Source organism: Nyctereutes procyonoides, unplaced genomic scaffold (genome assembly GCF_905146905.1).
Source record: "Nyctereutes procyonoides isolate TBG_1078 unplaced genomic scaffold, NYPRO_anot_genome, whole genome shotgun sequence".
Taxonomy (NCBI): domain Eukaryota; kingdom Metazoa; phylum Chordata; class Mammalia; order Carnivora; family Canidae; genus Nyctereutes; species Nyctereutes procyonoides.
This window is the reverse complement of record NW_026575043.1, coordinates 63,106,673-63,121,981: the sequence shown is the minus strand read 5'-3', so window position 1 is coordinate 63,121,981 and position 15,309 is coordinate 63,106,673. Positions and strand designations below refer to the sequence as shown.

General features: G+C 47.8%; 1 protein-coding gene across 2 annotated transcripts in view; it reads right to left on the bottom strand.

The window, feature by feature from the left end:
- The window catches only part of SFSWAP (splicing factor SWAP), a 70,407-nt gene extending 59,196 nt beyond the window's left edge, over positions 1–11,211 (bottom strand). Inside the window, exons 1-4 of one of the 2 annotated variants that reach the window (XM_055323306.1) lie at positions 10,869–11,211; positions 8,185–8,354; positions 7,472–7,603; positions 2,923–3,008 (exon numbers count right to left, since the gene is read on the bottom strand). In XM_055323306.1, the coding sequence (XP_055179281.1) occupies positions 2,923–3,008; positions 7,472–7,603; positions 8,185–8,354; positions 10,869–11,086 (606 nt within the window). In that variant the 5' untranslated portion in view covers positions 11,087–11,211. The remainder of the gene's footprint in view (positions 1–2,922; positions 3,009–7,471; positions 7,604–8,184; positions 8,355–10,868) is intronic. The other variant, XM_055323307.1, reaches the window with a different exon arrangement.
- Between the last annotated feature and the right edge of the window lie 4,098 nt (positions 11,212–15,309).

The following is a 15,309-nucleotide window of genomic DNA, read 5'->3' as shown; positions in this document are numbered from 1 at the left end:
CGTGCTTACCCTGGGCAACTACTCTGACCTCTCTAAACCTCAAGGAGGGCACCTGCTCCCTTAGGTACTATGAGGACTGAGCGAGAACAGAAGCAGAGCACCGTGCACAGGGCCTGGTACACAGCACTCATTCAGCAAACCTGTGTGGTGTTACTAATCCAAGAGACAGAAATGTTGCCACGATGGCAATCACACACTGAATCTTTCCCTGCTTTTCCTTTGGTTCATCGAGTATGTTCAAATGAGCATGTTTCCCTCAGAAAAACTTCTAATAGGGTCTATGGGGCAGCAGCACTTCCAGTCCCATGGCTGACCAGACAGGGTGCACCTGCGGTGGCTTGGGGGCCGAGTGACACTTCCTCCACCTTCCTAGTGGTACTCCAGGTATGCACCAGGTGTGAGGATGCCAACACGACATAACACAAACTGGCACAGAGCACAGGACACCCAGAAATGGGACCAGGCATATGTAGAACTCAGGAGGTGACCAAGACGGGCCAGGTGCCTGAGAAGAGAACAGATGGCTGAAAATACAATGCTGGGACAAATGATGCCAGGCTACACAGGGAGACAGGTCCTTACTTCTTGTGAAACAAGAAAACATACACAGAATTACTGTGAAAAGCTAAAACAAAGCTGTGAGGTTACTTGAAGGGTCCAGTGGGATATGGAGTCAGGAGAGCTGCTGGGGTCTTATCGAGGAAGACGGCACCAGCGGTGCCCCATCTCTAGCACCTGCCAACATCCTCCCCGAGTGCCATGATTTCTAACTACTCTGTACTCTTCACACAAACCCCACAGACCTGTAATCACCAGGCTCTAAGCCAAAAGCCTAGTTTAAACATCAAGAATTCCCTAAGGTGCCTGCTTTCTTTACCGAGTGAGGGCAACCCCTGCGCATGGAGGCAACAATCCCCCCTCTACCTACAAGCCAGCAATTTCAGCATCTAATCACCAACACGAAAGTCCTGAGGCAAGCACCCCTGTGTTCTATACCCCCACCATAACAGACATCGCTCTGTCAATCACAGACAAGGAACTGCTGCCCCCAAGCTCTGACAACAGCACAAAGGAAAGAGGCCTGCACACCAGCGCCCCAACAGGCATTCAGACAGTTTCCACATAATCAGACAATTTCCTACTCAAGAGGCCGCTCTGTAATAATATCACAAGAAACTCTTTAACATTAAGAAAGCAAATTACTATTTTGCTCTCCAATGGGTAGTGACTATTTTTAGCTCCGGCAGACCATTAAACACTCTAGTGATTCTCTGGCTGAGAATACACAGCCATTAAATATTTTAATAGAAAGTAAACAATGCAATAAAATCTATTATACTTCCAAGTTTATATCTGCATAAAAGCTTAAAAATAATTTTCACATAAAAATAGATAAGATTCTATATAGTTAACCTTAAATAAAAACTTTTAACGTTAAATATAGATAAGGGAGCAACCTGATTTTTTTTTTTTTTAAGATTTTATTTATTTATAGAGACAGAGAGAGAGGCAGAGACACAGGCAGAGGGAGAAGCAGGCATCATACAGAGAGCCTGACGTGGGACTCAATCCAGGGTCTCCAGGATCACGCCCTGGGCTGTAGGTGGTGCTAAACCGCTGCGCCACTGCCACCGGGGCTGCCCTGAGCAACCCGATTTTTAATGGGTCTCTCATGCAGACTAAATAGCGCATTCCAGAACAAGTAGGAATATAACTCTGAACAACACACTGAAAGTATATTAGCACAAGTCTTAGAATATCAAATGCTCAGATGCCACCCTCAGATTTAACTGAATGCTAGAAATGGGGAAGCATATATAAGCAGTAAATAATTTCCAGCAATACCCAGACATTCTTACGTGTACTTGCACAAAGAGAAAGTGAAGGAAGGAGAGGTGTGAGGGTATAAATGCAAACAGGGTGGAGGCTCTTTCCACGAGTGCCCCCCCCCCATCCGTGGCCCTGGAAATTCAGTTAGGAAGACAACACAGGTGAACCACACCAAGGGCCAACATCTCCCCCTGCCTGAGTGTGCATGTGCAACACAAATACTCTACTTGTCCCCAAGAAACATGCAAACATTCCATGAAGCACGGGGACTCTGAAGGCTTAATGGCCCAGCCACGGGCGTGAGCTTTGGCCTGCCACCCACAGAGCCACTGTCTTCCCTTCTTCTGGCCTGTGAAAGGAGGATGGTCCTAGCAGCTATCATATGGGGACTGTGGGCATTACATGACACTGGAGATACAGAGCAGCTAGCACAGTGGGGGAGTGTAGGAGACAGGCCCCCCCCCCCCTCCCAAGAACTCAGCCTCAACCTCACGCAGCTCAAGTACTGGTGCAAGGGGAGCATGAACCACTCAGCTATGCCAGGCTCTAGCGGGAGAGCACTCAGGCCAAGAGGGGTCGCATCCAGGTTTTCACAGGGTGCTGGGTGGCCTGGACATGCTGCTGGGCCTTAATCACAAGGGCCAGGAAGTCCCGGTGAAAGACTACCAAGGAAATCTAAGGTTAAGACACTTAATGTAGGTGCCCACAAAAGCCACCCTGGCAAAACCAGGACAAAGCAATTGCCCTGAAAGCCATGCTGCCTTGATCAAGACTGTTTGTATGCCTAAATGTGGCTAACAGTGTCCTCACTGCTAACTTGGATTCAGTTTCTCCATGCTGCTAAACGTGGGCACTCAACCCTATGATCTCTGAGAGCCATTTCCTTGAGTCCCCGATGCTCTGGTCTACCGATTCTGCTGGAATTCCTCCCATAAGAGGAAAATAGTGGGTGAGGTGTGGTTTTGTCCCCACAAATCATCTGAAAGCATCAGGAACTTGCAAAGCTGTCATAGCTACGCCTGGGCTCTTGCACAAGTAGAGCCCCAACCCAGTGATAACGACAGCAATACCGTGAACAGGAAGCATACATACCAGCTCCACGTCAGGCGGCACATTCAGCCCCAAAGGGGCAATGAAAGGCTCCTCGTTTTCCTCTAGGTTTTCAGCCTCATTTTTTTCTGTATAAAAAGAAAAGATAAAACTTCAGAACAATGAGGAGGAATGAAGGCAGCCACCCAGAGTGAGCAACAATGGAGGGACAGCAGCGAGTGGCATTACCCGGTTCTTCATCTTCCCATCATCACACACACTTTCCCATCTTCTCTTCTACTCTAGCATATGCCAGGTGAGTGATTTTACCACCTGCCACCAAAAAAGGAGACCTGGCAGTGGGCGTCTCCCTACAATGTGCCCTGCTAGCAGGCACTTAGACCATGGTGAGCAGTGCCCAGCCCCCAGCTCTTTGATATGCATGTGTGTTCAACCTGCACAAAGACCCTCTCAAGCTGTTTCTGCGGGATCGCCAGCGGGGAGGCACAGCTCGGGTGCTCAATCCCCAGATGGTGGGCTAATTTCACCATGAAGTTGTCAGGTCCTTAAGTATATCTGCCAGGACTCCTCCATTCATACAAACTACACCTCCCTACCACAAATAATCAGATGCTTCTTTCCCATTTCCATCTATAAACACTTCATTCCACACACGCCTGTCTGCTGGCTGTTAGACAGGACCTGCACATCACCTTGCAATCACGCAGGTCATTATCTACTTACAAGGACATAGTAAAATGTACAAAAACCTAGCATTTCAAGATCTACTTTAAGTTTTTCTGTTAAAAAATGACATTAAGTAAATATTAAATCATCAAATGTTTCCACCAAGTATGTAGTTTCCTGATGAACAATTTTCAAGGTTCCTATCAAACCTAATTCTTGGACGAAGCCAGAAGGAATTCTAAGCAAGTTTCACTGTACCTGAAAACCTGGGTATTCTCATCTGATGAGATACAGGCAGATTATATATTACTGCTAAGTAATAATTACTCAACCCTGCCCCGCCTGTTTCTGCTTATGCACCCTTACTCTCCCCTAAGAACCAGGGATCCAGTAGGGTCTAACAGCTTCCTGTGATCAGCAGCCCCACTATCCAGCTCCAGTGACCAAATGCCAAGGTGTGACTAGAGGACACCAGAGACATCAGTTTACAATACATCAAGCAGCAACTTCGAATTTCAGTCTCTTTGGGCGTGGCGCCAAAGGTGTATGTATGAAAGTACGACTTTATTGTATCTCCCTAAAATGATAGAATGATGGCAATTTTTCTCTTAAACCGCCTTTCTGTAATGTGACGCTGCTCATGAAGTAGAGGCGCCTAAATCAAGAGCTGTTTGGAACAGGTGGGTTATACACAGCTGCTCCATCCTTACACCTTAATTTACAGAAAAGATGCTGTTAGTGGCACAGAATGAAATACAACCACCGCAATTCAAATAAATTCAAATTTTATTTTTTCATAAAAAGGGTATTTAATAATGATAAAAAGAATCAAGAGACTCTGACATGCAAAAGGAAGAGGGGGTGATTCACAGATGCAAGGGCACCATACTGCCTGCTTGAAATACAAAGCTTAAAATGTACAAACATGCCAAGACAATAGAGTAACTTTGAAAATTAAGGAATATTTAGACCTGTTGATGGCACTGGAAAACAAAAAAAAAAAAAAACCTTTTTTTTTTTAAAGTAATGCAACACTGAAGTAAAACTTTGTTGTTAGTGTACTAGGCACCAGACTGACTTCTAAGACTACGTGTGTACATGTGTTTTACACATACACGTGGCATTTCATCGAAGTTTGCATAAACTGTTATGAGCCAAGACATAAGTTTCACATGGGCCCAACTTTTATTAAAAAAAAAAAAACAAATTAATCAGCAGGGCACCTGGGTGGCTCAGTCAGTTGAATGTCCTGCTCTTCTTTTCAGCTCAGGTCACAGAGTCCTGGGATCCACCCCCACTTTGGGATTCCACACTCAGTAGGGAGTCTGCTTCAGATCCTCCCTCTCCTCCTGCCCCTTCCCCTGCTCACGTTTTTTCTCTCTCAAATAAATAAATCTTCAAAAAAAATTAATCAGCATATAAAGCCAAGTACTGAGAACGTGATTATAGGAAGAGAAAAGTTACAAAACACTAAAGAGAACTTTATGGTAAAGAGAAAGCATAGTAAAACTTCAAAGAGAAACTAAGTCACATTGAAATTCTTAAACTGCAGTAATTATGACAAAGTTTAATTATACTGAGACACTCTGACACGTGTAACAAGTTGGCAACTTTCCGGACAATGGACAAGGCCAGAAGGTAAGCATCTCTGGCCACAATGCCTCTGGGCCAACTATTCAATTCTGCTGTTGAGCCACAAAGGCTGCACAGACACTGTGTGAACAAATGAGTGTGGCTGTGCATCTGCGAAACTTCATTTACAAAAACCTGCTGGTTGGGCCTACAGTGGTAGTCTGCTGATCCCTTATCTTAACATTCTTAAGAAACTAATATTAAGGGATCCCTGGGTGGCGCAGCGGTTTGGCGCCTGCCTTTGGCCCAGGGCGCGATCCTGGAGACCCGGGATCGAATCCCACGTCGGGCTCCCGGTGCATGGAGCCTGCTTCTCCCTCTGCCTGTGTCTCTGCATCTCTCTCTCTCATTCTATGTGACTATCATAAATAAATAAAAATTAAAAAAAAAAAAAGAAAAAGAAACTAATATTAAGGTTTTCCCAAAGATTATCACTCTATCTTGCAAAAGACATCTGGCCTTTAAAAATTTCAATGATTCACATACAAAGTTCTAGTATGTCTTCCTTCCTTCTGATCAAAAATACTACATATTTGGGATCCCTGGGTGGTGCAGCGGTTTAGCGCCTGCCTTTGGCCCAGGGCGCGATCCTGGAGACCCAGGATCGAATCCCACGTCGGGCTCCCGGTGCATGGAGCCTGCTTCTCCCTCTGCCTGTGTCTCTGCCTCTCTCTCTCTCTCTCTGTCTCTCTGTGACTATCGTAAATAAATAAAAATTCAAAAAAAAAATACTACATATTTAAAACAGACATAATGGGGGAATCCCTGGGTGGCTCAGCGGTTTAGCGCCTGCCTTCCGCACAGGGCGTGGTCCTGGAGTCTTGGGATCGAGTCCCAAATCGGGCTCCCTGCATGGAGCCTGCTTCTCCCTCTGCCTGTGTCTCTGCTTCTCTCTCTCTCATGAATAAATAAAATCTTTAAAAAAATAAAAAAATAAAATAAAACAGACATAATGTACGTGGTTGTTTAGACAACAGGCTCTAAACTATCCAGAACCCTAACATGAGTGACTCACTGTGGATAAAGGAAGGAGCGCTTACTGGCTGGACCTACAAGAACATCTCCACTGAGTCCTAACTTCTGAAGGTGTGAAATGCCTTAACAAGGCTTTAACTGAACATAGTTCCAATGACATTTGAGAAGTCTTTTCACAAGTTCCTGGGACAGAGCTTCACAGCAGGGATGTCTGCCCACGACCTAAGGAGCAGGAGGAGGGGAAGGACAACAAGGAAGCCCCTGTCAAGACTGTCCTACATCCTGTCAAGGTGACACCTGCCCAGTCTGCAACTTAAGGAGAAACCAATTAAGTCCCAAATAATGGAGTGTTAGCTCTAAAATGAAATCCCTGTATGTGTGACTTTAATATTTTAAACATCTGAATAGTTTCTAAAGTTCTCTTTAATATTTTTATTTAAGTTAGCTCCACACCCAACGTACAGCTACAACCCATGACCCTGAGATCAAGACTGAGATCACATGACTATGTGCTCTACCAACTGAGCCAACCAGGTGCCCCATAAAGTTCTCCTTCCCCTTAAACAGAATGCCTGAGTGTAGTGCTCTAGCCTTGAAGTTTCTGGTTCGTGTTATCATTATTGATACTTAACGTCTGATCATTATGCAGGCTTATAATAATGGTGCTCTCAGAGCTTACCAAAGTGACTGAGAATATTCGTTCCTGTACTACACAGATACTTTGGGAGCACGACTTTTTTTTCACATTCAAGGTCTCTAGAGTCGATCCAGAGAAGAATTTAAAATCTTCAATTTCATATAAATATTACCGTACGACACAGTGCACGTCACGGCTCCTACAAAGCCTAAGTGGGACGACGTCTTGTGCTCTTCTGTTGAGCAGCAGGTGACCCCAAAGGCGTCCTTCTACTGAGCCCTGTCTTTATTTTATTTGTGGAGAGGATGTGAAGAATCAGGTTCACACGAGGGTAGTTAACACCTATCTTCTCAATGCCCCAAGAACAAATTGCCATAGATATCAATGCACGTATTACCAGCTAAGAAACAAAGAACCCACACTGAGTAATTTCCAGTTATCCAAGTTAAAGAGAGATAAATGAAAGGCAGATAACAGCCTGCATTCAATTTCCACCTCCACAAACACTTTGTTTTCTAATATCCAGCTTTGTTCTACCCTAAGGAGTATTGCTAATGCTCTGTGTACAGCAACGTTACAATTACTTAATGTCCACACTTATCATCTGAAGATGCCACTGTTATGTATGCAGTATATACCTCCAACAGTATATGTCACTGCGGGGCAGCTTTCCTCCCTTACCTCTCTGTTTAGAAGGCTCCTCCTCCTCTGTCGGTTCTGAGGGGTCATAATAATCACTACCATAAGTGAATCCCACTGCATTATAGCTCCCATCCTCTGCCAGTGCTTCGCTCAATCGCTTGTATTCTTCCTCTTGAATAAAAATGAGAATTTTATTAACAGAAATGGAAATTAACTGAGAAAATTTTATATATTTCTAAAGTTGTAGCTATCAGTAAAGCATACAACACACTTTTCTCAACCTCTTTTTGAGGCAAAAATGTCTTTTAAAAATTCACACCTCACATCTATTAATATGTACTTTTGCCAGTACATGTTTACCACAGATAGCAGAATACACGTCTTTTGTGGAAAATTTCTTCCTGCTGAGAAATTTGGGGATTAAGAACTGTATTAAAGATTGTTAAGGCAAAGACAAGAACATCAATTTTAGTTTATACGATACTGTTAAAGAAGAACAGTTAAAGAGTTTGGTTTTTGTTTTTTCAAATCCCAGTCTGCCCTCAAAAGCTGGGAAAATTCTTTGTGGCTCTATATATAAACTATCCTGAGGTCCTCTCAGAACGCAAAGACTCCTGTTTTTCCAATCCACTGGGTACTGTCAAGATAATATCAGAAAGAGTGAGTATAAAAAAATGAATGGGAGTAAATTTTAAATACTTAAAAAATTTTTAAAAAGTTTGTTGCTTAAGTAAGTTTTTCTTGAGCAGTACCTTGCCTTGCCTCCTCCTCAAGCAAGTCCGTATGCAAGGCTAAATACCTCTCTTCATCACACAGGGCATCTATTCGTGCCTCCTCTTCAGAGAGCTGGTAATCTCGGTTCCATGTGGAATACTCAGCATCGTACTCAGAAAGGTCATGCAGGTGACCGCGCCCATCATATCTGTAATATGAACACACTGGTCAAAGGAAAGAAGTTAACCTCTAGGTTGGTTTGTGTGTGATGTTTTATATACATACTTACCGATTAAAATAAAGAAATAAAAATATCAAAACAAACATAAAAAAATCTTCTCAGATTTATATTTAATTTGGCTAGTCATATCTCACCTACTTTTAATCTCAAGTTATCTTAACAAAGTCTAAATTCCTTTGTATAATATGATAAAACTTATCATTAAAGGTAAACAATCCTTTAATAGCATAAATGGTGCCCACTTCACTGGCAGTGCTTACCGTTTATGGTTTGGTCAACCATTCAATGCCATTTGCAAAAAAATAAAAAATAAAAAAAAAATTTCTGAAAAGTCAAATATCATAGCTTACATTCACACAAACCGAATACATAAATACCTATCCGAAAGAACCCAACGGTCGAAATTTCCTCGCTTCTTTCTGCTAGTCCCGAACTCTCAGGAGAGATCTTCACCAAAGAAACTTGCGTCCATTGGAGGTAAAATCTTGGCTAGGCTCGCCCCCTAGCCACTTGGCTGAGGAAATAAGTGCTGGGTTATGTGATAGAGAGACACACATACAAAGGAACAGTGACATATACATGCAGTTTAAGGAGGTTCACTGGAAACAGAGCAAAACTATTAGAAGGTGCAGTATAAACATCTTCTTCTAAACTTTATACCCCCAAAAATAACATACGTTAAGACACATCCATGTTTACTTGCATGGACCAATAGGCACATCAGCCAAATTAGGAATAAGAAGAGCACTTTTTGTTATGCTTTTGACAAAAAGATTCAGTGAAGCTGCTGTCAATGTGCAATATCAAATAGTAAACGAGTGAGTTAGAAACACTCAGACTTTAAGGCTGTGAAAACAAAAACAAACAAGACAAACAAAAGTCTGCCTGATTTTTTTAATGCTGACTTTTGTAATGACGCTGAAAAATTAACTAAAAAAAAAAAAAAAAAAGACATTAAAAGAAAAAAGGCCAGAATTCACAATTCCAGAGTAGCCAAGTTACTGCACTTTATTAAATTCCAAAATTATTTCTACTTTGATGTAAACCTCCTTAACTTACAAATGTAGATCATTATTTGAAAATATTGCACATGTACATGTGTAGCGTTTGCTCCCCGTTAGTTCTGGAAAACCTAACTCCCAATCGCATACAGAATGATATGGAAAACTGTATAAAAAGCTCAGACTCCACTGCTCACCAGACTTGAGTAATGACAACTATCGAGAGTAACACTTTGGAAAAGCGAGCTGCCTGACAACACCGGCAACATCGGTCAATGAAAGTCAGAACTTAAAGGCACGGCACGTTTGAGCAGAGCGGGGGTGTGTCAGGTCCAGGCCTGATCTGGCAACCCTCCCTTCAAGAGTCACTGCTGTCTAGATCTAACTCCAAACAGAAACGTCGGGGATGTAAAAAGGCCTATTCGGTCATTAACATGTCCATTCCGGCCAGCTCAGGGGTCATCCCTACGGTCATGTTCCAGGGCTTTGTAGAATCCAGCTTTTAATCAAATGGCAGGCAGACTGATCACTCAGGGAGACTATCCCACAGATAAATGGCAGGTCATCGTCTGCTTTTCAGTCCAGGCCCCAGAAGCAGAGTTGCCAAGCCCGCAAAAAACCAAACCGAGCAACAAAACAAGAACCCCAAGGAGGGGAAGAAAAGGGGGAACTGAAAACACGGGAGGGGAGCAAACGACCTACACCATGTAATGCCATCCTCCTTTTCGAATCAGACGTCCTCAGGAATCCCCAATTCCAGGACCCTTCCGCCCACAGCGGCTAAACACGCTCCGGGGGGATTACCTAAAGCATGTCTGATTTGAGAAGAAACACGTCTGCGCCCCGGTTCCACCCTTCGGTTTTAAGGGACATCGAAACCAGCCCTAAGAGCACTACCTCTAAGAGAGGGCCGGTGTATCTGCCTGAGGTCCCCCGGCTTCCCGCGGACCGGCAACCTGACCCCGGGGGCTGAGCCGCGTCAGGTCGGTCAGCTTGTCCCGGGTGGGGGCGGAGGGCGGGCGGAACCAAGGGTCAAGCCGGCAAGACACAGGCGCTCCGCAGGGGAGGGCGCCCCCGGGGGCACACTCAGGGGCCCAATGGCTTCTCAGCGGCGCGGCCTCAGCGTGCCCCACGCGAGTCGTGGGGACGCCGGTCGGGAGGGGCCAGGGCAGGCGCAGCTTCCACCGCGTGGAGGGGCCAGCTGGAGCCAGCGACCGGGGCGAGGGGTCGCGAGGGGCTGCAGGAGCAGAGACGGTCCCTCCGGCGACAGGCGCGGCGCGCAACTCCAGCCAGTGCCTTAGGGCGGGTTTCATCGTCCCCCCCCCTCCAAGGCCAGGGGGACGTAAGGACAGAGGAGGGCTCCCCCACATCCCCGCTGGCTCCACCGTACCCCGTCTTAGTCCTGGCCATCAAGTCAACATCAGACGAAATTAAGCGGGCGAGGGAAGGGGAGGACCGACGGGTGGGGGGAGGAACCGACCTGTCGATGAGGATCTTGTGGTCCCCCATCCAGGGGATGAGGTGCTGTCCCTGCTCCTGGGCCAGGGCCCGCTCGTCATCCCGGAACAGCTTGCAGGCATAGCCGAAGACCAGCAACTCCACTCTGCTCCCCCCACCACCGGCACCGCCGGGCCCGGCCTCCTCCTTCGTGCCGCTTTTCCTCTCGGCTTTGGCACGGCCTCCGCTCGCGCCGTACATGACAGCGTCGCCGGTGTCCAGGCTGGTCCTCTTCTGCGCCGTGCGGATGTCCCCAGTGCCTCCGCCCGGCCTACCCCCTCAGTCAAGAGCGCCGAATCCCGGCCCCAAACTCGACATCGCCGCCATAGCGGGCGACAAAATGGAGGAAGCGCAACTTCCGGCGAGAGGCGGCCCCACTTCCGGCGAGCAGGTTCGGCCGATTCGCCAGTCCTCGGAGCTGTATGAGGCGCCGGAAAGGATTTTGGCTTTCGCTGCTTGCACTCGGAGGCGTCGCCACGGTAGGAGGGGATGTGATTAGGGGGCGGCGCAAGTGTAGCGTCCGTTTTCTCAGACGGTTGGGCAGAGCGGTGGCGAAAGCGCGGCTCCGGATTGCGCGCTACCTGCACCGGGCGAGCCGGGCGCGGGGCGGGGGGGAGCGGGGGGGGGGCAGGGGGAGGGCGGGGGATGCGCAGGTAGATGCGCGGCTCGCGGGGGCCCCACCTGTCTGCGCGGGTGCGGTGGCTCCGGGCGAGACCTCCCCGGGCCCGGGGGTCGGGACCCGGGAGCTCTGGGGCTGGGCCTGGGAGACTAGGGGATTGCGGGGCTGAGGAGCTCTGGGGCCGGAGGCCGGAGGCTGGGGACCTCCGAGGTCGGAGGGCCAGGCCCTGCCCAGGGCAGTGTCTTCACGGATCTGAGGCCCTGGTAACTCGGGTCCTGGGGGTCACCCCCTCCCCCCCCCCCCCCCGGGCGCCGGGGTCCTGGGCCTCTGTGGGAGAGAAGGGGGCCTGGCCCTAGACTGGCCACCTGGACGTGGGGTGACGGCCACCCGAATAGCTGCCCCTGGGCCTTGGTTCCCCACCGGTGTTTCCCGCAGGACAGCGGCACCTTCTCGTCCAACCTGGAGTTTCCGGCCTGACGGCCTGGTGCCTGGAGGGCAGAAGCACGGTCTTCGGGGCCCAGAGCTCTCTCTGGCCGGGCTGAAACCTGGCAGTGAAGTCGCGGTTTCCGGCCCACATCCCTGCGTAGGATCCCGACTCCTGCTAGTAAGGTTCAGGTGGGGGGGTGTGCAGGAGTGGTCCTAGGGTTTAAACACGGAGCCACAAGCAGTTTCTACCTGAGGACCTTTGCTCTTGTGATGTCCTTGGCTGCGTCGCTCCCTTGGTTTCTTTTTTTTTTTTTTTTGGAATTTTTATTTATGATAGTCACACACAGAGAGAGAGAGAGAGAGGCAGAGACCCAGGCGGAGGGAGAAGCAGGCTCCATGCACCGGGAGCCCGACGTGGGATTCGATCCCGGGTCTCCAGGATCGCGCCCTGGGCCAAAGGCGGGCGCTAAACCAAAGGCTGCGCCACCCAGGGATCCCTTTTTTTTTTAATTCTTGACATGCTGGTAGGTATGAAGCAATTACTCATTGCACTTTGGATTTGCATTTCCCTGAGGGCTAATGATATTGAGCATCTTTTCATGCATTCATTGACCATTTGTATATCTTCTTTGGAGAAATGTCTATCAGATCCTTTGCCTATTTTTCAATTGGATTATTTCTATTTTACTTTTCTTTTTTTTTAATTTTTTTATTTATGATAGTCACAGCGAGAGAGAGAGAGAGAGAGGCAGAGACACAGGCAGAGGGAGAAGCAGGCTCCATGCACCGGGAGCCCGACGTGGGATTCGATCCCGGGTCTCCGGGATCGCGCCCTGGGCCAAAGGCGGGCACCAAACCGCTGCGCCACCCAGGGATCCCGCTCCCTTGGTTTTTATGTGACAGGTCTCCCTCCCCTGCAGGTCTCAGCTCTGTCCCGTTGTCAGCCTGGCTGGAGGTGCGTGTGCCGCCTGACGGCAGCATGTCCTGCACTGCTGGGCCCTTCTTCGGAGCACTCCCCACCACCTGACACCAGGTCCCATACGTAGCACCATCTTCCCCTACTCCAGTATTAGCTTCAGGAGAGCAGAGTTTTCATGGCTTCACCTGAGCATTCCCAGTGCCTGGGACGGTGCCTGGCACACAGTTGGCTTACGTATAGATTCGTATGTGAAGAATGAACGTGACCAAGCCATTGTCCTATGTGGCTCTGGCGGGCTGCACTGCTCCCACTGAGGGGTGGGCCACAGCTCTTCCACTGCTTGGAAAGCCCCACCTGATTGCTCCGGGCACATGCAGGTCCCGGGCAGCGGGGGGGATGCTGGGTTTGCTTGGAGCTTTTCCTGGGGTTCAGGGAACTGGGAGGGCCTAACACTCAGAGCCCAACTCCACTGCTCCTCTGACTTTACAGGGATTCTGGAAGGACCTCCAGACCCTGCGCGGGTGACTTTTACAGCTGGGCATGGGGTTTTGAAGAGCTGGGGTGTGCTCCTAACTCTGGGTTCAGCTAGTCCTGATCCCTTTCCGAGCCTCTCTTCTCTGTAAAACGGAGATGGGACGGGAGACAACTCTGTCCTTCAGAAAGCTGCTGGATATCTTAGAGCTGATACCCAAGGGTGTCCGTTCCTCCTCAAGCGTTTTCAAAGGAAGCACTGAAGCATGTGTGTGTTGGGGGGAGGGGGTGTCAGGTGCTGAACTGGCTCAGTGGTGTTTGAACTGTGGGCTACAGTCCACCGCTGCCTATGGGATCGGTTTAGGGGCTCATGACAGCATGAAAACGGGAAGAAAAAAAATCTCAGTTGGTTCTCTGCATTTCCAGGTGAATCCTAGAGTTGGCCTGTCCACTTCTTCCCAGAAGCCTTCACACATTGATCGCAGTGTTTGCTCCTCTAGTTCACTGGCATAAATCTATTTAAAAGTCTCATCGTGTTCGCTTTTCTCCATAACAATCTTAAGCATGTTAGATATGTTCCTAGATAGGTCACTTTTTGATGCCATTATCCCTTTTAAGTCCCACTTTGCAGATTGATTATTGCTGGGAAGACCGTCTTTAAACCGTGATTTTGTGTTCAGCTGCCTGGCTTGGCTTCTTTTCTTTTCTTTTCTTTCTTTTCTTTTCTTTCTTTTTTCTTCTTTTGATTTTATTCATGATATACACAGAGAGGCAGAGACATAGGCAGAGAGAGAAGCAGGCACCCTGTGGGGAGCCTGATGCAGGACTTGATCCCAGGACTCCAGGATCACAACCTGAGCCGATGGCAGATGTCCAATGGCTGAGCCACTCAGGCATCCCAGCTTCATTATTTCTTGTTCTTTATCTGCAGGTTGGTTTGGATTTCTAACCTAGACAATCATGGAAGTAGAATCTTATCAAATGCCCTTTTTGCATTGAGATGACTATTTGATTTTTTTAAAGATTTTATTTATTTATTCATGAGAGACACACACACACACACAGAGAGAGAGAGAGAGAGAGAGAGGGGGGCAGAGACACAGGCAGAGGAAAAAGCAGGTTCCATGCAGGGAGCCCGATGTGGGACTTGATCCTGAGACTCCAGGATCACGCCCTGGGCCGAAGGCAGGTGCTAAACTGCTGAGCCACCCAGGGATCCCTGATTTTTCTTTTAATCTGATAAGTGAATTAACATTGATTTCCCTTTTTCAAAAAAAAAAATTTATTTGTTCTTTCAAGAGCTCACAAGTAGGGGGAGCAGCAAAGGGAGAGGGAGAAGCAGGCTCCCTGCTCAGCAGGGAGCCTAATGCAGGGCTCGATCCCAGGACCCTGGAATCACAACTTTAGCCAAGGCAGATGCTTCACTGACTGAGCCACCCAGGCACCCCTACATTGATTTTCTAATGTTAAAATAACCTTGGATTTCTCAGATCATCTCACCTTGGTCATAGATTTTTTTTTCTATATATACATTGCTGGATTTGATTTGCTAACATTTTGTTTAGGATTCTTTGTTGTTGATAGTGGGAGAAGTGGAGAATATTTAAGGAGCTTGTACGAATCAATAAGAAAAATAATTTTAAAATGGATGAGGGGCACCTGGGTGGCTCTGTTAAGTGTCAGAGTCTTGGTTTTGGCTCAGGTCATGATCTCAGGGTCGTGAGATGGGGCCCTACGCTTAGCAGGGTATCTACTTGAGATTTTCTCTGTCTGCCTCCCACCCACCGAGGACTACGTTGCTTGGCCCAGAGTCATACAGGGAGGGTGGGTTTTGGCCGAGGTGATGGCAGAAGGATAGCAGCCCTTTCCATTGCTGTGGACGTTGGCTCCGTCCAGCCAAATGAGCTCTTTGATCTCGTTACTCATCTGTCAAGTGGGACTAAGAATCTAGGTAGTAGAGTTCCTGTCTGCGTGCCAGCTAGTCACATG